Source organism: Agelaius phoeniceus, chromosome Z (assembly GCF_051311805.1).
Source record: "Agelaius phoeniceus isolate bAgePho1 chromosome Z, bAgePho1.hap1, whole genome shotgun sequence".
Taxonomy (NCBI): Eukaryota; Metazoa; Chordata; class Aves; order Passeriformes; family Icteridae; genus Agelaius; species Agelaius phoeniceus.
The window spans coordinates 57,628,560-57,652,273 of NC_135303.1; the positions used below are offsets into that span (position 1 = coordinate 57,628,560).

The following is a 23,714-nucleotide window of genomic DNA, read 5'->3' on the forward strand; positions in this document are numbered from 1 at the left end:
AGATTTTATGCCTCATACAATTCCAAAGTATCTTAATGTGATTATAATAACAGTGTGCTCCCAGTCATGTCATCTGGAGCTGTATAGAAAATGTGGATCTGGGGGATTTGATCAAATGAGAAAAGCATGCTGTTCTTAATGTGAGCTACTTAAACTGTGAAAACAGGCGATGCTCATGGGATATACCACTGTACTACAGCAAAGAAGAGAAGCTCTGCTGCATTAAAAACCCATCCAAAACCTGTCTTGCTCTTGCTGTCATAAATTAGGATGGATTTTTGCCAAAGTCAATATAGAGCACAGTATTAACTTTTTACAGCAATTTGTGTTTACTTCCATGAGATGATCAACCGTGATATCAGAACTGGAGAGGTTTCCTTGGAAGTTGAAGCATGTTCCCTGGAGAGGGGATAAAGGCAAATCCTGGGAAAAGCCACATGCTGTGTCCTTTTTTTTCACCACTGTGCTGGAGAGGAGGTTCTGTGGGAATGTTGTCTTGTCTTTTAATACATATCATGACAGGGGTCTGAGAGATGTGCTCTGCTGGAAATGTGGTGAATGCCTTTCTGTGAGCTAGAAGACTTTCTGAGCTACTTTAAAGTTTACTGCTCTTTGGATTTTTGCTTTAATCCAAACAGCGTCTGTGCCAACAAACTTAAGCACTGTAGCATTCATTTTCCTGGATTATTTTCCTGGTATCATCATGTGATCATTTGCCATAATGTCTTTGAGGTGCTCTCCTTTTCTTCAGACTTAATCTTTCCCTGCCTGTCCCACAGACTTTTCCACTGCTGCTCCACTGGCTGTAAATCACACCTCTAAGGGAACAGCATTCATGCTTTGTAAACATTAAAAATCTTTCCTCTGGGAATCAGACCTTGGCTGAGCTGTCTCATCTCGGGGTTACTGATTTGATCGTCTTTTTTTAATGCAGCCTGTTTCCAAAGGGGCAGATACAGAAAAAGAAAAGGTAGTATTAAAAAAACCCATAGTGCTTCAAGTTCACAAATATTTTGAATTATACACCATTTTAAAGTTCTATGTAATCTATTTTTCCTTCAGGCACTCCATCTAGAGTAAGTGTTAGGCACTCAGCTGTGACAAAGTTAGATCCTTTCTAATCTGGATCATATTTAGTTGTTCTTTTCTGCTGACTGGTACAGTGGCATATCCAATGTGTCTGCTTTTCAGAAAAAAGTACCTGTCAGTCTCTTGGAGGCATACATAGGCTGTTGGTCTCCAGTGTAAGGACAGGTATCAGATGCATAATGCTTTAGCTTTGTTTTGTTCTGACCACCCAGCTCAGACCACCTTATGCTTCATCTCTTCATGTCCATACCAGAACAGAACTTCTACAAGTGATGAGAGCAATTTTACCAGCTGATCTACAGTAGAAAGGGATCATTAAAATAGTCTTCTAAAAGTTAGTACTGCCCTTAGGGTCAGACTGGGTGGCCTGTGTCAAACAGCATATTCTTTCTGGTGACCACACGTGTAAGATACTGAGCAACTCTGGAGTTGTTATTAGTTGAAAAATTCCATCATCTTTCTCTGAACTCTGTTCAGAGTGTGGATTATGAGGCAAATGGTCACTGTATAATCAGCAAACCAGAAATAATACTATGAATTGATAAGGATTAAGATAGCTGTGTGGATGAAAGGAAATTATAACACAATATAATCTAAATATTTGATATCGCCAAAATCAGTGTTGTGGGTTTTTTTGGTGTGAGTTGTCCCCCTGCCTCCCTTCTGCTCCTCTTCTATTCAACCATGGTATTTTAAATCTATCATATTAGAAATTGCATTGTAATCAGAGCAGTTTTATTTTCTTTATGCAGTTCTCACAGGAACTCTCTGAAACCATGTGAATACTGTAACTTTGCTTAAGTTAACTCATGTGAAGCTGTGCAAATATTGACTAATTACTCTTACTAAGTACTAATTTTACAGATGGTTTATGCTATAAACCATAGTTTGAGATGAGGTAAGGTAAAGCCAAAGTAGTCCTTGGCCACAATGCTATACTTTTTGTGGATTACTAGTATTTGACGTCTGCACTTTGCAGAAGCAACAGAAAAAATGCATGCATGATGAATAGTATAACCATAGTGCCAGATGAACAAAGTGACAAATTTTCATGCCATATATTAGAAAGTGCTCTTTCTATGCATTAGTATTTGTGAATAACTTTAAGTTCCACACTAACACAAATGTGTTAATGTGGAACTTATAGGTGTGCAGCTAAATACACTGAAAAATGAATTTAGGCTTTCAAGGAAAACGAGTTTTAAAGAGCAAGTCCAAGCATTTGAGACTAATTTTGCTGAAACATTTTCTCTACCAAAAGGACAGACTATTTAGAGTTCAAGTCAGCTTGGTGAAATACATTTGTAAAATATTCTTTGATAATTAATTTTGAATAACTAATGAATTTACAGAAAAATAGCATGTATTCAAGAAGAAGGGGCAAGAAAAAAATTGGGCAGTATTCATTGCAGCTAATCTGCCCTGCTGCAGCAGTGTCACTGATATTCACTAAATCATGTGAAAACAGATGAATGATTAAAAATATAAAAATGGCAATTTGGAACAAATAATCTTCAAATACTTACTGCATGTTGATATGAGTCCATATAATTGCTGCTATCTTTATCATGGAATGACTAAATCACTGACAATCTTTGCAGTTCATGAAAGTGTATTACATCCCTCTGAAATCATAGGTGATTAAGTAATCCTGCTAATTTTGTTGCATGACTTTGATTTCTCATCTGTTTTGTTGTTGTGTTTGGTGATTTTTTGTGGTTTTTTTTGATTGATGTAGTAGTTGTGAGTCTACTTTTTAATTGAGACATCCTGTATTGTTGCTGTAGAAGCACTCATGTAAGTATCATTGAGAGTTTTGGTGACCAGCTGTGATCTTTCCAAGCCCTTTCCAGACTCTTGCATGGCTGTACTGATATTGGATATGGATACTTCTTGAGCCTAAGTGCTGCTTCCTAAAACTGTGTTACTGAAATATTTTGAATCCAACTGTGTGGTAGCTGGTCATTGGGCAAAACATTTTTTTTTATCCCAGAGGGAGAATAAAACCTCACAGTAACTACTTTGGGTTTCTGACTACTGCATCTTAGAGCAGACTTAGATGTGGGGCAGAGGATCAGCATTACAGGCCTACTGATTTCTAGTTTAAATTCAGGCATGTGTATTTCCGGATCACAGAATATTCTGAGTTGGAAGAGACCAACCAACAAGGATCGTGAAGGTCAACTCTTAAGTGAATGGCCCAGACAAGTGTTGGTCCCACAACCTGGTGTTATTATCACCGTGCTCTAACTAACTAACTCAGGTTTGCATATACTTTGAAAAGAATTACAGAGTAGTTATGGTTGGAAGGAGCCTTTGGAGATCTTCCAGTCCAACCTCCCTGCCAAAGCAGGGTCGGCTAAGAGCAGGTTACACAGGAATCTGGCCAGTTTTGAATGTCTCCAGACAGGGAGACTTAACAATATCTTTGGGCAGCCTCTTCCAGTGCTCTGCCAGCCTCAATGTCAAAGAGACTTTTCCTCATATTGAGGTGAAACTTCCTCTGTTTTAGTTTAGGGCCGTTGCTCCTTGTCCGGTTGATGGGCACCACTGAAAAGAATCTGGCACCATCCTCTTGGCACCCACCTTTCAGATATTAATATGTGTTAATGAGATCGCCTCTCAGTCGTCTCCAGACTAAACAGGTTCATTTCCTGCAGTCTCTCCTCATAAGACAGATGCTCCAGACACCAAATTATCTTTGTGACCCTCTGCTGGACCTCTCCAGTAGCTCCTTGTCTGTCTTTTACTGAGGAGCCCAGAACTGGACACAGCACTCCAGATCCAGCCTCACCAGGGCTGAGTAGAGGCACAACTCCCTCGACCTTCTGGCCGTGCTCTTTCTGATGCACCCCAGGATACCCTTGGCCCTCCTGGCCATAGGGGCACTGTCAGCTCATGGATGGCTTGTGATCCACCAGGAGTCCCAGGTCCTTCTCCACAGAGCTGCTCTGTAGGGACAACCCCTGGCCTGTGCTGGCACTTGGGGCTGTTCCTGCCCAGGTGCAGGACCCAACACCTGCCCTTGTGGAGCTCATTAAGTTTCTCTCTGCCCAGCTCTCCTGCCTAGCAAGGTCCCACAGAATGGCAGCAGAGCCTTCAGGTGGATCACCACTCCCTCAGTTTAGTGCCACCAGCAAACTTGCTGAGGGTACATTCTATCCCTTCATCGGGGTAATTGATAAACAAGTTGAACAAGACTGGTTCCAGTATTGATCCCTGAGAATGGCATTGACTACAGGCCACCAGGTGGATTCTGGAAATGTCCTTAACAGTTTTTTAAATGCAAATAATTAATTGAATAAATATACATTGAGTAGTTCTTTAATGTTGCATTATTTATACAGAGTTTGTAGCATCTGATGATCAGATAAATCTGTTTGTTATTGCTACTGTTTGTGAACTTCAACATTACTCTCTTTAGAATACATTTTGAAAAAGAAATTGTGTGCATACATTGGAAGATATTTAACTTACTAAATACAGGTAATACAGGATTAGCCTTTGTAAAGGAGATCCTCTGCAAGACAAAACCACATAAATTTCTCAGGCATCAGTAAATCTTTATCTCTTTGTGCTGGTTTTATGTTTCTCTATCTCAAAATAAATGCCAACATTTCAGCTGGAAGCAAGTGTTACAGCATCCTGAAGTTGTTAAATTGTTTAAAAGGGAATTCGAGTGATAGTAACATTTGTGGTACTGTTTTAGTAAAGTAAGTTAGACCTTCAGTGGAGCAATCACATACAAGAAGCAGAGTGCTGCAGCATTGATAATCAAAGCTGTGGAATTGCTTCAAGTGAGAAAAAATGAAGAGAATACACACGTTGTTGGATTGGACAGTTGTTGATATCATGTGTATGGTGAATGTATTAAGTAGCACTACCTGCCCTGAAGATAGGAAAACTTTAGCTGTCTAACAAGGAGGATTGTTTAATCAGAGTTGAAGCTTTCATTTGCAACTAAAAGGGAGCATATATTTGTAATGTTAGATATGGTGTTGGACTTGAACTTGCAAAACATCGTTTCTGGCTGTATTTCTGCTTCTGATAATGTGTATTTCCTAATTACTGGCCTGTTTTCTCCACCTTTCTAGACATCATCTTCTCTGTTCCTTTTTTCCATTTGGTTTTTAAGTTGTTGAATACGTGTTCATGTTCTAGCATATAGTCAATGTCAATCACATTCAGTTTTCCTTAGGACAGCTAAATTCTGTTGCAGAATATTTTCTGCTATGTTGCCTAATGTAATCCAGGAGTTGGAACCTAGCAAGTAAAACAAAGGTTTGCATGACATACCAGTAGCATGAACAGAAATCAGTGCTATTTGTGTAGTAGACTTTGTAATAGTGGTTTGGCTCTTACGCTATTCTTTTTTTTTTTGTAAAGGTTCTTTGCTCTGACAATTAGAACAGCATGCAATCTATGTAAATTAGTCCAGATTAAATAGAAATCATAATATACTATTCCTGCATTGAGACAACTTTTCACTGTGAATTTCAGGAGAGCTTTTAACAACTAAAATACCAACAGAAATGTTTTCTTTCTTCTTTATGAGATATATCTGTCATTTTTCACATGAGAGTAATATACAGAATTAACTTCTTATAATGACAGATTTATTTGGATATAGACCAGAATAATTTGTGTAAGACTGAAGAGCTGTATTCTTATTTTGCTTACAGCCCACCTCCCTCTGTCTCCTTCCCCTTTTAACTTAGGTAGTTGGCATTCATACCCGTTTTCAGTTCTTATGCAACCTCCTGAAATCTTATGTTTCTTCATGGATTATGATTAACATTAGAGCAATCACGAAACTTGATATACATTGTGGGGTACTCCAGTGGCATTCTCTTCACTACACTATGAACAGAAGTAGGCAGTTTGGTGTTTTTTTTAGTTTTTGTTTTTGTTTTTTTCAGCAGCTATATTAAAGCAGAGAAGTGGAAATGGTAAACCTAATTTAAAGAATTTTGACATACTGTACTGAATGCTGAAAGCCTGTATCTAGCTTGCTAAATTTTAAAAATAGGTAAAGAGGGGAATATCTTAATTTGTAGTAAGTTTCTCAAACCTGTAATAGAACATTGTTCCAAATAAGTGCATTAAAATGTGAATATTTCTCTTTTTCAGACAAGAGCAGGTCAGTGTTCTGTATCAGAACATACACATAGCAGAACCAAGATTAATCCAGCCATATGAGCATGTCATTAAGAACTTCATCCAAGAGATCAAACTTCAAAGCACAGAGATGGAAACTCTGGCCATAGCAGTAAAAAGGTATAGTGAATTGTCTTTCTAGTTCAGTTCTGTGGTTTCTTTTTTATTCCTCTTCTCATGCTTTTATTGATTAAACTATTGAGAGTTAATGCTAAAATGTGCCATGCAAAGTATTTCTGTAAACTGAGTTCTGAAGTTAGTTTGTGTGCATACCCTTGTGCATAAGCATATATAGCAGCCTGCAAATGATTGCCTGTTCATACTTTTGATAAAATCTGGACCAAATTTTTGCATCTATTGTTAGTTAAATGCCTTAAAACATTTTGACTCCTTTTCCTTGGCTGCAACTTTGAGTTTTATCATACATGTCCGCTATACTTTAATTTTAGAAATCATATTTTTGCTTCGTGAGCTTCAAGGAGTGTATTTACCTGTTTTAACTACTTGGCACTGTCAGTCTCACATCATAACTGCCAAAACCAAACAGATTAGGTCAGAACAGAGATCTTGTATGTGTGGGTGATGCAAGTTGCTTTTGAAGTCTCTTCATAGGATAACAAAGGCACCTTTCATCTTTGTAAATTAATTTAAAAAATGCAGATGTATTTAATGCTAATCATCAGCTTGCAGCTGTTATTTAAAATCTAATTTGCCAGTATCTTCAAAATAATTTGGGATTTAGGTTCCTAGCCACACCAGTTTCAAGGTCTGGGCAATGTTAAACTGTTTCCTTGTCTTTCTGTCTAATTTGTTTCAGTTGAGGTGGGCAGATAGTTTCACACAGTGTTTCTTTCAAGCTGGAGGGCAATTCCTAAGAGAGTATTTTCTTTTAAATTTTAGGGCTCAAGACAAAGCAGCAGTTCAACTCAGTGAGTTAGAGGAAGAAATGGAACTACGGATCCAGGCTGCAGAGCATAAAGTTAAAAAGGAAGTGAGTATTTTATATTTACAGCATTTCATAATTACTGAACTCTCAGTGATCTTAAGCAGGATTGATGGCCACGTGTGGTTTGATCCTGATGGACTGACTCAAAGCTGCTCTAGACAGGGCCTGGATGAAAAAATACTATACTTGAGATGAAAAAATGCATGATCTTAATGCTTTCCTAAAGAGGAATATCTGCTTAGGTGTAATAAACCAAGAAAAAAAAGTCTCTCCCTTTTGTGGGAACATACTGGCCAAGAAGAGTTCCTTTCTGAGACCAGTATTGAAAACAGACTGGAGAAAATTATATTTCAGCACTAAATAATGTAATCTAGTTCTCCTAGTAAAATAATTTATGTATAATTTAATGCTTCGATTATTTGGTCCTTCTTTGTATATCTGCCTGGAGCAATGATCTTTTTTTCCTCCGTTCTCCTGCAACTACATTTTAGAGACTTAAGAGGGGGTAGCTGTGATAGCAATGTGCCTGGGCCCCTCAAACTTAATGGGAAATTCTGTTTTGATCTGCTCAATTTTATCTGTTGTTTCAACCCACTTGCAGTCTATATGAAAAGGAGTAAAAATCCTCTTCTCTTACCCAGGGAGAGATATATTAGAGCCACATGTGACTGAATAATTCAAAGGAGCAAGACCAGCTCCCTGGTTCATTTTGAATTGTTACTACATTCATTTAAGATAAGCCAAACTTTATATGAGCATAACAGTTTGTAAAAGTGTTTTAATGAGGGCATAAGAAATGCTTTAATTAAAACATATAGCATGGGCATAATTATTGCTTGGTCGGACACGTGGTGTACTGAACATCTATGTGTATTTGCTATGGGTTCTTTTACCAGAGTACTTGCAGAACCAGAAGTAACAAACTGCTGTCTCCCAACTTGCTGATTTTGAGTAGTTCACACTAACTGATATGTGAAGGTAAATGGTTTTCTGATAGATTTACTTCAAGTAGCTTTTTATCCTATACAGGAGAAAACAGTCCTACCACACCATAAAAGCCTATTGTGTTCCTAGAAACAAAATATAATGGCATAAAAATCTTAAAGATATCACACCTGCCAAAAAAATGTGTGATTTGATGTGTTTAACTAATGGTAATGCAGCTCCTAGTAGAGATAAATTTTCACTTCCAGAGAAGCTAAGTTGTTAATGTTTAGAAAACAAATACATTTTCTCTGAAAAATTACTCTCCTCAAAAAGTGACAAATCACTGAAATACCCTTTTTCACTGCTTAAAAAAGATGACTGGGATGTGTGTGTTTGCAGTTATGTACTGGCATTATGCAGAAGTGGGTCTTCTATGTATTGTCTACATCTAGTCTGTGTTCTCAATCACTGTTTGCATCTAGCCATAGGTATGAAAGATGGTCTGTTAACTTGTTTCTCACAAGGCTTTTTTAATTTTCACTCTCCAGTGTTCCTTGTAGCTCCTAGCTCCACATACCGCACCTACTAAAACGCCCCGAGTGTAAATGTTAAGTTATTTACTTTGTGGGAATGTACTAAGCCATTAATCTTAATGTCTGTAATCAAGGCTATTGTTTGTCAGAGTGATCTCACTCATGCCACCGGGACACCTGCTTCTGCATGAGCCTATCCTGTATTTTGTTTCTTCAAGGGAAGCAAATAGTTACCCAACAATACTTACGAGTCCATGTAGTTGGCAACAGTAGGGGAATCCGACTTAAATTGATTACTTGGATTATTGTTTTAACACATGAATACCAGCGTCACCTACAGGAAATTCTGAATTTTAAGCAAAATCTATGCCTGCCTCTTCCACGTGAAAACTCAACCTGTCTTATGGGCTCCACTTCACACTGCTGCATTCTGATTTCTTGTGTTGTGAAACTGGAGTCGCTGGGTGTGATTGGAGTGAGTAGAGCACACCAGTCAATAGCACACCACATCCCCGTAGGCAGTACTTGGTGCAGTCTCTAAACACAGGCACACACCCTGCCATATGCCCTGGTAAAAGACGGCATTGCTTCCCTTTCCATCTGTTGAGACCATCCTGGTGATGTGGGTGGTATTGGATAGACAGCAGTGAAAACACCCCCTTGTCTCTGTTCGTGGGATGGTACCATTTATCTAAGACTAGAGATGCTGTCATCTGCTTTTACTGACATGGGCCTCTAATGTTCTAACACTTGCAAGCAAAAAAATTAAAAAGAAGGAAGTAAAAAAAAAGTGACATTGAGAATGTTAAGCACAGGAATCATGAATGAAAAACGCTGAATGGACCCAAATCTTTACTCTCATGCCACTATTTTATTTGTATGAGTGTTTTAGAAGTGGACTGCAATTACAGAATCAGAACCTATGGATCTTCAGGAAGGGACAGAATAGAAAGACACATTTGTCTAAGCAAAAAGCATGTGCTTTCCAAACTAATGAATGAATTTTTTGATAAACATCTGAAACCTGTCTCAGCTTCTAATGAGATTGAAAATATTGCAGGAGAAGCAAAAGGCTGAAGAAGCACTAAATGAGCTGAAGCGCCAGTATGACACTGAGGTTGGGGATCTTCAGGTGACAATAAAAAAACTTAAAAAGGTAAGTGAGTTGAAGTCTGGTGAGTTTTTTTAAGTATTTTAAGAGATCTTGACCTTATGAAATGCCTCCCTCAAGATGGATAATCATAATTGTAGGTTTCTAATTTAATTTGTATTAGTAAATGGCAGCTGCAGATAATTTTTAGGTTGTGTTTACATTCTGTGCTATTGTATTCATGCTTTGTAATTTGTTGAAATACTTAGGAAAGGGAGCAGCAATTATTACCTAAATTCTGTAGCTTAACAATTTTCTAGGTCCATCAGGTTATTAATATTGCAGTTACCTAGTCTTATGTTTGGCCCATTAGAAATAGTCCAATACATTGCAACTAAGTATTTGTAATTTATAAATAAAGATGGAATTTGAAACACGGATATTGTAATTTACATATAGTGCCTTTTAGTACCCAACTTTATGTATAGTGCCTTTTAGAACTCAACTGTAATCTGAGATAGCAATTTGATTCCTAGTAAAAAAGTAAAATGAAGTCTCAGGTAGGAATGATGTTTTGGAATATTTCGTAATTTGGGTTTAATTTTGACCTTGGTTTTTGCTATAAGTTTTATCAGAATTATAGCAAGCAAAGTGGATATATTTTTGGGGTTTTGTATTTAATTGCACTTAGAAGAGCATTTGCAGAAATGGAAATTTCTTACAAGAAACATGAGAGCTTCTTGTCCAAGTACTACATAGCTGAGGTAATAATAATTTTTTATATTTTTTTAAGTTAGTGTTTCTCTTTGTTTCTATCTTAACAGCAGTCTTCTGTGTCAGTAGTTATGAATATTTTATACCTAAAGAGTGAAAAAAGCATATCAATTTTCTAGAAAGCCAGTGATTTTTGAAATAATGCTGTCTGGTAGTACATTTAGAAAACTCTTAAGTTTTAAAAACTTAAGTAACTGTAAAACCTTTTAAGGATTATTTATTGTGATTTTCATAAGGTTTTTTTAATCAAATAAAAATTAAAAAATAATTTTAATCAAATAAATTAATTGTGATTTTTTTTAATACTTCCAGCTGGAGGAGCAATCCAAGTCTGTCAATCACAGGGAAGATGTAGTTGAACTGAAAAAAAGGATACATGATATGTTGCTGGTAAGAATGTTATTAACATATTAATTTAGCCTCAGTTTTAGTGTCTGCAATACAGATTGTTATACTTGTGGGGATTTGGGTTTTGATTTTTGTTGGGTTTTTTTTTTTTTTCATTTAGTAATGGTAATATAGAAAACCTTTGAAGTTGTGAGTAAGTGTATGTGGATCTTTTAAATTGAGAAAGAACCTGTTTAAATGTATACACATTCTATGTAGGACTTTTAGAAATGGCTTGAGATCCTGTGGTCCCATTTGTTTTTGTAACTGAATGGAAAATAAAAAGTTCAGAGGTTCTCGCATGTTAATTTAATGACTTCTCTGTTGATTTAGCCATCTTTAATTTTCTTTCCCTCTCTATGCCTAATTTTATAGTGTTTAAGTTTTGTGTTACTTTGCTTTTTAAAAACTATGGTTTTTATTCTACTATTATAATATATCAACATTTTTTGGAAGTGACTGTGACAGCTAACATCTAATATCTTCCTTTTTTGAAGGAAAATCAGAGACTTAGGAAAGATCTCTTAGAAGCGCAGACAAATATAGCTTTTCTGCAGAGTGAATTAGATACCTTGAAAAGCGAGTATGCAGATCAGTCTTTGAACACTGAGAGGTAAGTTAACCAAAATCTATTCTCTGATGTAATTATTATGTATGCAGTTAGCAACTGTTATTTTCTAAATTTGCCTTAAAGAGTAGGTGCATGTTTGATACCGTGTCATCAATGCTGCTCCTTTTTCTTGTTATGTTTCTGAAAGAGCAAGTTCTGTCTATGATGCAAACTCTCAATCTTGCAACAATATCCATTGATTTTAGTGGGACTTTATTAGGAATAAAACAACAGTAGAGAATCAGGATTTTTTTTCTTCATGGCTTGCACTCACATGAGGACCCGTATAAATTTTAGTTTTGGAAGCCTTCCATGTCTATCTTAACCATTTGTTTTTCTAAAATGAATGAAAGCTACTCCAATTACTCTTTTAAAGGAGCATAAAGGGCAGTTTCATTGTGTGGTTATCATCAGATAATACAAATTATATTTGAAGGGAAAAGGAGACAGTCCCCATGGTTATTTTGTACAACTTTCATTTTCATTCACAGTCTTTGTTGAGTTATAATTGTAGAGATTAATGAAGTCACCAAATTATCTTACTTTGTGTAAAACTGCTCTCAGCATATTTCAGCATAAGTGTAAACTCTGCCAAAGGCAATATGGTGAAAATGTAATACTATCCTGACTAAGCATAAGTTAATTTAAGTTTGTTGTTTGTTTTTGGTTTTTTTTTCCCAGGGATCTAGAAATTATTCGAGAGTATACTGAAGACAGAGATAATCTGGAAAGACAAATTGAAATACTTCAGTAAGTTTTGAGAAATTCAGGTTTTTTATTAACAAACTTTGTCCCACCATATCTGAGATAAGTATGCAAAAGATCGGGTTGAAATTTGGGGAAGAGTTTCAAGTTAAAATACTGAAAGGGCCTAAATGATCATAAAAGGTGGTGTTCTCAACTGTCATAAATATTACTGTGGTATTAATTCTGTGGTGGAAGTGACACACTAACACTTCAGTTGTTTTCTTTCCATTTCTTTTTCTTAGCCCCACTAACTTTCATTTCTTTCTATTAAGCTGAATGTGATTTGAGTCTGTCCATGCTATCATAAAAATTATTGCCTCGGTCCGTTTTCTATTGGCTTTGCTTCTCCAAAGCTTATTGTTTTTCCCTTATTGTTGTCTGGAAAGTACCAAGATTGTGCAGTCTTATACAATAGGTGGACAAGAAGGGTCACAATGAATAGATTTTTTGTATCTTAATTTAATATCCTTATCCTAAAAAAATTCTTTTTTTCAAGCAGATTAATTATATTTTTCTTCAGAATCACCTCAGCAATATTTAAAGGGTAGTAATTTTGTACAGAAATGGCTGGACTAGTTGTTTTTTATTGTGTGGTTTGCATTTTTTTGTTTGTTTGTTTGGTTTGTTTTGGGTTTTTTGTTTGGTTTTTTTTTTTTTTTTTTTTGGTCACCATTCCTACAGTACCTTTTTTTCCACTGACCAGAGACCATGCTGTACAAGTGAAAGTGGGCTTCCTGGACTGCCCTTGAAGCCTAAAATTCTCAGTGATTTTTTTCAGATAATTTGTTTGAGTATCTGTCAGTGTGTTTCCAGTTTCATGTTACTCTTTAGTGTTAGCTAAAGAAAAAAAGAGTTTTTTTAGAAGTATTTTGAATATTTTTCTTTCGGAGAGTTTTTCATGTTTTTTTGAGTTCTGCAAGTTGAACTGTGTTTCCTTGTTAGATCAGCTAATAGAAAATTACATGACAGCAACGATGGTTTAAGAAGTGCACTTGAAAACAGTTTGAGCAAGTACAACAGATCATTGGTATGTATTTGTGATTTTGTTACATTGTCATAGAAGGTGAAAGAATAAACACAGCACAATTAAACTGGTACCTCCCTGGGTATTGAGAAAATAGACTTTTTTTCAGTGGACTCACTGTGGGGATACTCCTGTGTAGTTTTATTAGATTTTACTTACGTTTTTTTAAGTACTGGAAGTTTTGTTAGAGCACAGCTGCTTTCCAGGTGCTTTGGAAAATGACTATTGTAAAAAATATTCTGTGATATTTAATGAGGTGAATAAATCAACAGTTTCTCCTATGCCAGAGGGAATGTATTTGTGTTGTGTATGGGAGGGTCCTACCATTGACAACACACTTTCTCAGAAAACTGCCCTTTTTTAATAGCAAGGTCTTAACCTAATTCAAACTTTTGTCCAGGCAAGTCACTGGGAAAATGAATAGCATGCACTACTGACAGAGACCTTAGTCAGACCCTTTTGGGCTCTTAGAACTGCATTGGAGTCTCTTGTAGCAAATGTCACTTGAAATCCTCCAAACTAGAGAAAGGAAGGGTTGAAAGTAAGAAAACTACTCTACACTGTCATTTTGCAATCCTGTGAAACCTGTTAAAACTCTTAAAACTAATGATTTGGCATCATGAGGAAAGCAGATAGCTTTTTTAGAAGGATGGGACCAGAATAATGGGCCCACAAAGACAATACTGGAGAGGAAGGAGGAAAATAGGGGTCAATTCACTGCCTATTTGCGGTATTCCATACCAGTGAACGAGTGCTTTTTGTTGATACAAGCTACAGATGCAACAATGGATACCATTTTCTACTATCATGCCTGGAAATATAAATGAGCATATTACATAGAAGACAGAAGAAGCTGTTTCCAGTTAATAAATGGAGGCGCAGCAGAATGTACAAAATACTTTTGTCCCATGCTATTAGTCGAGACCTTTCCTTCACGATCTCTCTTAGGAGCTAGGAGGTAGCTCTCCTGAAACTAGCTCAGCTAGTGACAGTTCCCCATTTTTTTCAGTAGTCAGCATGCCATGGTCTAAATATCACTTTTCAAAGCTTAGCATTTCATAGTCTTGAGGTCAGAGTCATGAGGTAGTCAATGAAATCACCTTCTTGGAAATTCTGTTGTCTTTTGTAGTTGAACCTGTCTAGTATGTTCAGTATAAAGGCAGTGGTGAAGCCTAAATGCTATAGGTAATAAGCCTTCTGATCCTCAGTCATATATGAAGTATGAGGTAATATATATATATGAAATATATATATATTAAAAATATAAATAAACATATATTAAATACATCCAATTTGTAATTTTGATGATGCACACTTTTTTCCCTGAACAAATCTAGATATAATCCTCTGTGTTCATCAAAGTTATAGTGCATTTACTATGTATCTGTTGCAGCGGTTGGCAAATACCTCACCAGGAAGTACTATTTCTAGAAGCAGTCCTAAATTTAATGGTGAACATTCTCCTTTAAACCCACGGTACGACAGGTAAGCCAGGCTTGCTTTTGTTAATTTGAGAATGGCTTGTCTTAGAAGACAAGATTAGTGTTAAGTAACAGACAATGATTCTGTCTGATTTAGAACAAATGTGTGACCATAGCAGATGATCCAAAATCTACTAAAGTCAATAGGAATCTTCTCAATTACTTAAGAAAGCTCAGAATAACCCTCTTCAGTAGATGCCATAAACTTATGGAGATGTCAGACAGCCTCTTGTCTGGTGTTGGCCTCTTTTGATTCTAGTTTGAGTCTCAGCCTCTTTGTCTCCAAGAAACTATAAAACTATTCTGAGGACCTTTGTTAGCCTTTCTCAGTACTTGAGAAACAAAACGTTTTTGCTTTTGTGTGCCTTTTTTCCCATATAATAATTAATACAAATATAGGCCTGATTCTTCAAATCACCTCATCTCACACTGACATGCAAGAGTAGTGGATGCACTTGGATATTTATGGGATAAGAGTACAAAGCCACTAAGTTATCTAAATGCAATTAGATAGTCAGAGGTATTTATTTTTCTACTTACTAGATAAAGATCACTGATCAGAACTTCCTCATCATTTCAGAGACTCCCTGAAGACAGTGGGTCCTGGAGGCAGCCCTGAGTGCTGTCAGTCATGTTATGCTTTCACACTTGTTTTTTTAAACAGATCCATCAGCAAAAATGCGTGTCCTTAATCAATTGATAGATTATTTTGTCTTCTTTTTCTTTCAGTGGTATTCCAAGCCATAGAGACATCTCTAATAGAGGTCTTAGTAGTCTGCCAGAAAGAAAAATATCTTGGATAGGAATTAAATTGACTTCACTTCACACTTATAATATCCCCATTTATTCAGCAGTGTCCTTCTTATTGTGTTGTCTCCATGTGAGATGTGTTTACTGGCTGTAAAGTTTTGGTTGTCAAAAGCGCTTTCCTGTTCCTGAATGCACAAAAACCCAATTCCCTAATGTTGTACCCTCTGCAGATTTTTAGAGGCATCCACTCTAAGCTGCATATTGCAGCTGAAAAATTTTCAGTAATTTTCTGAGGGAGTAACTAAAACCTCTCTGCAGGCTTGGTTATGTTGTTCTTTATGAATATATATTAGTACATGCCACATGGTGCAGCCCTTGCATTTCCACAAAAATGAGAACTACAAGGCACTTTAGAAGAAAGTTTACGTGGTAGGAATAAAGTTTAGTCATAGCATGTGTGACTTGATAATATCAAAAGACAGAAAGAGATGTGAATGTCCAAAACCTGTTTGTTTTCAGTACTTTGTCTCCTGACATCAGATCAGCATAAGAGGTATTGGTTTGTATACTAACATGATTTAAGCAATCTGTTCTAAAATGTATGGGTTTTTTTTTTTGTCTGTAAGATTCATCTTGATCTAACTTGCCTTAAGCATATATGAAATTCCCAGCTTTGAATTCATAGTTCAGTGCAGTTAACAATTGCCTGCTTAAGAACCTTATTTCAGGGAATGCCTGACAAGCTTAACTTTGTTATAGCATGCACTCTTCCTCAGTAATTCAGTGATTTGATATAGGCTAGTAGGTGCATGAATACAAAGACCATGTAGGCTTTGATATCCTACAGCAAAGATCACATGCATGAATGTGATTATTCATTAGCCTGAAGGGGTGTAAATTAGATGGTTCTGAATGTTACTGCATAGGACAGTGATGCCACTGTCACCCCCATTTGGCCAGGTGCAGGGAATCATAATTTGGTGATTTTCCCCAGTGTACTCTCCTGTGTTGTGCCATCACAGGGGAGCCCCTCTGGGAGCAAGCTGTTGTTACAAGGATTGATGCTGACCTTGTCTGGTTTAGCAGGTCTGTGCATCACATCCATTCCCAACATGGATGTGATGGGCTAAGCCAGACCCTCTCTTCTCTGCTATGACTTGGAGACCTTTACTGCCTTACTTTCATTGATGCCTGTCCCTGTCTTGCTGAAGGAGCATGATAATGATTGTAGCCATTGTAACCTTTTTTTATAAGATTGGTTTTCTTAGGATTCACTCTATTAACCTTCCTTTTTCTGTGGTTTTATTTGCATAAATAAAATATTTTTTTTTCTGCAATCCATACTGTCATTGCTGCATTAATTAAAATATTTTTATATATTACAGTATCCAGAAGGGGAAAAAAAAGACTTTTAAAGGAAGGGAAAGGGAAAAGAGAAGAATTCTGTGTAAAAGTTTAGGTTTTGCATAGTGTATCAAACTGTGAGAAAATTCTTTAGTGACTTCTTCCACCATTACCGATCTCCTGAACTTGGCTACTCCATCTTCTGTATTTATAGCCATTTCTTATCGGCATGCACATGCATGCCTCTGTGAACAAATGTATTAATTTAAGTGAAATACAGTATCTCAAGGTTGTTTGATGTCTTAGAGTAGGCCAAAATTCACTAAAACATCATATGTATTTTTCTTTTCCTCATGTCTTCATAGTACATCACTTTCTGAGTGTTTTTTAGGTAGGCTTTTTAAAATTAACGGATAGTCATAATTACTGACACTTGGAAAGTGATCATCAGTAACAGAGATTAAATAATTTGATTTGAGCATCCCAAGACATATGATTGAGAAAGAAATTCTTTATAAAGGCAAGATAGGGATTGACATATGTCTTAAACTTAACATTAGCATTTCTAAGAATTGACTATTCCAGAAGGGCTCAGATTTTGTTGGGAAGAGCATTTATTATTGGGATTTATAATATGGAATAATTTATTTTTCCCCCTCCAATATTTTCTTATTAGGTCATCTCATTCGTCTTGTGTCGATGAAGATTATGATTCTTTAGCCCTTTGTGACCCGATGCAAAGGATAAACTGTGAAGTTGACAGCTTACCTGAGAGCTGTTTTGACAGTGGTTTGTCTACCCTGAGAGATTCAAATGAGTATGATTCAGAAGTGGAATACAGGCATCAAAGGATTTTTCAAAGGTCACAGTGTATGCAAGAAGGCTTTGGTGGTGATGCTTCTGATACAGATGTAAGTGCCAGAATTACTTCTTCTCTGAGAAAAGCCTTTGATTGGAGACAAAATTAGCTTCCTGTTTTTAAAATAAAATGGATCTTTGCCCACAGGCCAATTAAAAGTAAATATGTGGGTCATACGTATTTAAATTAATCAGTGAACATTTTTTGAAAATGTATAAGTAGTTCTCTTTTTGAATTTACATTTTTGATGCGTTTTTGGGTAATAACTTCATTTTTTAAGTTTTTGTTGTTTTTGAAGTTTGTCAAGCTGTATGCAGAAAGAAGCTCATTTTCTAATGATAAAAAAGTGGATAGAAATAAAATAGGTTTCTATTCACTTCCTCTTACTATGCTGTGGCTGTGGAGAAAAAAAAGCACCTATGAGATAGAATACTGTTAGTTCACACATTGACTTAGAGGCTAAAGTCTTGGAGAATTAAAAAAATCTAAGAAGGTATTACTGTGTTTGTTTTGTTGCTAGTAACATTGAAAGAGTTTCTGAGGACTACAAAGTAAAAATAATATCAAGCACAGTGTAATATGGGTTTTTTTTAAAAAAACCTGTTCATTTAGTAGACATTAATCTCTGTGGAGACTTTGCTGTGAATAATGTTGATTACAGCTGTGCTCTACTTGATTTAGCTTGAGTAGTAATAGCATAGAGAGTAATGTCTTTGGGGAAATTCTTGCAAAATGTTTGCAAAATAAGCTTTGAAATAAAGTATTGTCCTAATTGTTTACTGTGACTTTGTTATAAGCTGAAATTTTCTTATAGAAATTAGTTTGCTCTATTAGAGTACTGAAAGAATGGATGCCAAACAATAAAAATGTTAAAAGACAAAATGTAGATTATGCTAAACAGCAGAAATGAATGACAACAGAATTATCACAGTATTTTGATTAGAATTGCACAGCTGTATCTGATAATTTATCTCTGTTTAATCCAAACTCTTAGAGTGTTTTACTCAGTCCTAGCTGTGCCTTTCCAGAAAAACATACTTTTCTCAACAGAGAACTAACTCATACTTTCAGGTTCCAGAGATCAGAGATGAAGAAGCATACAGTCCTGCTAACAGCACTGCAGTTTTAGACTGGAAGCCCTCACGACCAGTTAGTCGAAGCAGCTCAGTTGCTTCAACGAGGAAATACATATCTGCTCTCACCCCTCAGGTAACCAGTTCTTCAGGGGAAAAATGGAAAAGAATGATACAGAGGGGTAGGTTTTTTTATGAGTATTTAAAGAGGGATTCTTTTTATTTTCAGTCAGATGCAACTGAATGCACTCCAAAATACCCCAGTACAGAGAAGGCTTACAAGATTGTTCTTGCTGGAGATGCAGCAGTGGGAAAATCCAGTTTTCTTATGAGACTTTGCAAGAATGAATTTCAAGGCAATACCAGTGCAACTCTAGGTATAGTTGGTGTTCTTCTTAAAATATTGAAATTAATTTCATTGTTATTTTGCAGTGAAGAGGATGAAAAGCTTGCCTTTGTGATTCCTTGCTAGGGGTTTACACAAAGAGTTTCTTATGCAGGCTGTGAGACCTAATTGAGTACTAAAGCTTAGTAATAACAGCTGTTTGTAGTAGAAAATAGAGTACCGGTCTAATTTTTCTTTATGAAGCCTCTTTCTGAATGACACAAAGCACCAGAGGAGGAATGTCAGTGTAAGGAGCTTTCAGTGTGTGTATGAGCTTTTCTGCATTTTCCATTGCTTTCTTGTTTTCTCAACACTTCCCTCTTTTATGTCTTTCCTACTATTTTTGTTGCAATTTCTTCAAAGTGTTATTGAAGCTTTGCTTTAAGTACAGCTAGAAGGATTTCTGACTGACTTCTGTATATTAGTATACTTGTCAGCTAACAAACTTAAGTTTTAAGGATTCCAAAGACTGAATTTTGTCTTCCAATCAAATCATACTTTTATATTAGTTTTATTGCCTCTTGTCAGGATTTTTGGTCTAATTTATCTTTTTCTTCCTTGGTATTTGAAATCAAGTTTTTTATGTGTATTTTCACTTCTTTGATAAAACTGTTTAGCAAAATAAAGCAGTGAGAGTTCTTGCTTGTTGTTCAGAGTGCAATTTCTATCAATTCTTCTCCAAAAAGGCAAATACATTCAGGGGATTATTGCAGTTCAGAAGTATGGGCATGACTGACTGAAATCTCACACCCTATTAAAAAAGATGAATTTTGGATAAACTGTTATATGTAGCCCCTACCTTTTAATTATTTGTGGTTTCTTTAAGATTATTGATGGGTTATTTTAGACTATACACATGATTCTTTTCAGGTGTGGATTTTCAAATGAAAAGACTAATTGTTGATGGAGAACCTACAGTGTTACAGCTGTGGGACACGGCTGGGCAGGAGAGGTTGGTGATACCCTGCACTTTACCTTATTTGAATTATTTTGTCATTTGCCTTTTTTTCATCTAGCTGGAAAAAAAACATTCATTGTATGGTCCATATGTAAATATCTGTAAACAGATGCAATTTTTCTCTGCTGAGACCTCAAGACAGGTGGAATGCTTATGTGTCATCTTTGATGATGCCTGAGGTATCAAGAGAAATAGTTGAGGTTCACTGCAGGATTAATTAAGTAAATCTGTGTATGCCTCCTTGGCAATACTAAACGATGGAGTAGATGCATATGGTTTCTTCTGTTTTTAGTCTTTAGCTTTCTTTGTCCTTATTACACCTGTATTTTTAAGCAGAACTTTTCTTAGAGATTCCCTTCACTTCCTCCCCATCTCCTGTTCTTTCCATAAAAATCATGGTCCCGATTTGCATTGTATTTATTATATAAAAACTTCTTTCCAAAGACTTTGGAATTTTGTCAAAATTATCTTTGTATATTGCTGAGTTTATATCCATGATTCTTCAAAACATTGTGTAAAGTTTCCTCAAAATCCTATGACATCTTTACTTGAGAGCCATTAGTTCTTTACCAACAGCTTTTAGGGCTTATTAAGAGGTTAATCTAGTGCTGTGGAAGTCAGTTTAAGATGTTCATTGACCAAGATTTGTGTTGGCTGTATGTACGTAGGAATCCAATCAGCCTTCTTCTCATGTAATAAATTTGTGAAGGATATTTTAATATCCATTGTAAATACCTAGTTACTATACTTGGTTGAGTAGATTGTATATTGAAAGATTGTAGATTGTAGATTGAAAGTTCATGACAAAGATGGCTGTAATTGATCATGAAGTCCTCAAATAATTTTACGGGATTTCCATCTTTTTTAAAGGAAGTAAAGTGAGCAATCAATTTAGGAAATTACATGTAGGTCGATCACAGAATCATAGAACCGTTAAGGTTGGAAAAAACCTAATATCTTAGTGATATTAAACTGAACTATTATTTGATAATGTGGCCTTATGCAAATATTTTCTTTTTTTCTAAAAGATTTCGAAGTATTGCTAAATCATACTTCAGAAGAGCAGATGGTGTCTTACTGCTATATGATGTAACATGTGAAAAAAGCTTTATTAATGTGAGAGAATGGGTGGATATGATTGAGGTAAGACCCTTGCATATGTTAGAACTTAAAAGCTATGTTTCACTGTACTATTAGTTTTTTTATTTATAAAATTATATTAGATGTAAATTGTAATTATCCAGACTGGAGGCTGTCATAGAAATAAAAGCTATGTGGAAGTCCTAAATGTATCCTGATATACTCAGTTAGAATTCAATCTGATACATCTTTGTGTGTTAAAGGATGTTGTGCAATGACACTGTTACCATTCACTTCCTTCTAAAATGAATGTGACAGCATATTTCAGATACCTTCTTGTGGATGGCTTGAATATTCCTTGGAGTCTTTGCATTTTAAACCAATGTATTAGATTCTGTAAATTACCTATAGCTTAAGTGAAATTTTCAGTAATTCTTTCTACTTATGCTTCTTGGTTTTTTTATTTGAATATGAATTCGCATGTAGTGCAAGGGGTTTTTCTCTTCTGCTGGGGATGCTTAATAGGAGGGAAAGTGGCAAGCAAAATACTTAGTTCATCTTCTATGAAAGCATTTTCTTTTAGTCATGGTATAGGAGTTGGTTACTTTTCCCTTAGTAATTTTGTCATACAGCATTTAGATGCAGTAACTAATTCCATTAGATTAACTTAACACATTAAATTCCTTTTTGGGAAACAAGGCTTATGGGAATGGAAACATGTATTTGCGGGCTGATAGTTAAGCTGACTGCTTACATTTAGAGTGCTTTATAGAAAATTCTCATCATAGTTTTTATAATTTGTCAGTTTTTTTCTACTAGTGTACAAGACTTTGTGGAAAGGAAATTGATATGACATGATGATGTTAGCCATTTCTTTGTATTGTGAGTGTTCTAGCAATAACAGGATGTGACTCCTTACAGGATGCAACTCATGAGAATATTCCAATTATGATGGTGGGAAACAAGGCAGATCTCCGTCAAGATGTTACAGAACAAGGGCAAAAGTGTGTGCCTATAAAGTATGGAGAAAAGCTGGCTATGGTAAGGTCCAAGTGTACCTCATTAGTATAAAATGGTCTTAGGAATTTTTATCTGAAAACCATATGAGAAACTAGTAAACAAAGACAATTTTATGTAATGCAGATTCATGGACTTAGCATTAATCTATCGTGTTTTGATGGTGTTTGCTGGGTTAAATCACATCTCAGTGTCTGCTGAGCTGAAGTTCATTATTGGCTCTGAAAGACTTCTCAGTCTTTCTCATAAAAAGGTGGATGGACAGACGACTGAGTTTTTCTGCTGCCGAATAGAAGTTGCCAGTTCAAATATGAGGCACACTATTGACTGTCTGTCCAGATTTTGTGTGGAGTATTTTCATCTTCAAGAGACTCTTGTATTCCTGCCACATTGTGCGAAAAGAAAAAAATAATTTTCTGCTATAAATAGAAGTGTGAACAAGTTTTTTTTGCATGTATTTATATGGGTCAAAGCGATGCACAAACCCTGTATTTTGTAGAATAATAGGAGGAGTCTTAAGGGTCTTGGATGGATGAGTGCTTGCACAAGTGATTGATTATACTGGGATAGATACCATGTCTGTTACTTGTGGAATGATGTTTTTTTTGGTTAACTTACAATAACCAGATGCTATAGTTACAGTAGCTAGCAAGTTAGGTTAAGTAACCTGTCCTGGCCACTTTCTTACTATTTTACAGTCTTGTGGACAAGAAGATTGAGTTTGAGCATTAAGTTTATAATATGGCTTTTTTTCAGTTTATTAATTCAGACTATATAAACCAGAAGTAATTAAAAAACAATTACTGTTTTATTTCACAATACTAAAGAGAATGTGTTGGACAGTGAAAAACACTAGCAGAAATCCTGTTCATTTAAATGTACTATCATTCTTTGTGTTATTCAGGAAACAATTTGTAATTAAATGTACCCATTCACATGGGAGCCATATCAGATCAGTTAGCTTAACATTTTATTTTTACTCACAGACTTACAATGCACTATTCTGTGAAACAAGTGCTAAAGATGGATCTAATATTGTAGAAGCAGTTCTTCATCTTGCTCGGTAAGTAACTATGTTTTATTTTCACCTAAACACATGTGAGTATATTTTATAAAGAGGACATTGTATGTGAATGCACATGGAAAGATACACATATAGTTTTAAAATTGTACCAATGCTAAAAAAATTTGAAAAGAATACTCTGTTAAATCATTATAGATAAATGCAAGATGGGATGTATTCACAGTTTAATGAAATAAAATTTTTGCTTGAAAATATTACAAAGCTCTGTCAATAATTAAAATTTAAACCAGGACTCAGTTACAGAGCCCACAATTTTAAGATCTGTTTGCTGAGTGAATTGTAATTTTAATTGTACATGGATTTGTTTTCTTGATGATACTTTTGTAATTTATTTTGAAATGTAATAATTCTATGTGTAATTATTTTTGATTCTCTTACACATATTAATATTTAATCAGT

The 23,714-nt window shown here is 35.6% G+C and overlaps 1 protein-coding gene across 1 annotated transcript in view; it reads left to right on the plus strand.

Annotated features, from left to right (window-relative positions):
* The window catches only part of RASEF (RAS and EF-hand domain containing), a 32,509-nt gene that overhangs the window by 4,376 nt on the left and 4,419 nt on the right, over positions 1–23,714 (plus strand). Inside the window, exons 2-16 of the mRNA XM_054652623.2 lie at positions 6,220–6,366; positions 7,147–7,237; positions 9,713–9,808; positions 10,829–10,906; positions 11,401–11,516; positions 12,195–12,263; positions 13,203–13,287; positions 14,678–14,769; positions 17,536–17,770; positions 18,790–18,927; positions 19,021–19,168; positions 20,047–20,128; positions 21,163–21,277; positions 22,136–22,255; positions 23,218–23,294. Of these exons, the coding sequence (XP_054508598.1) occupies positions 6,220–6,366; positions 7,147–7,237; positions 9,713–9,808; positions 10,829–10,906; positions 11,401–11,516; positions 12,195–12,263; positions 13,203–13,287; positions 14,678–14,769; positions 17,536–17,770; positions 18,790–18,927; positions 19,021–19,168; positions 20,047–20,128; positions 21,163–21,277; positions 22,136–22,255; positions 23,218–23,294 (1,689 nt within the window). The remainder of the gene's footprint in view (positions 1–6,219; positions 6,367–7,146; positions 7,238–9,712; positions 9,809–10,828; positions 10,907–11,400; positions 11,517–12,194; positions 12,264–13,202; positions 13,288–14,677; positions 14,770–17,535; positions 17,771–18,789; positions 18,928–19,020; positions 19,169–20,046; positions 20,129–21,162; positions 21,278–22,135; positions 22,256–23,217; positions 23,295–23,714) is intronic.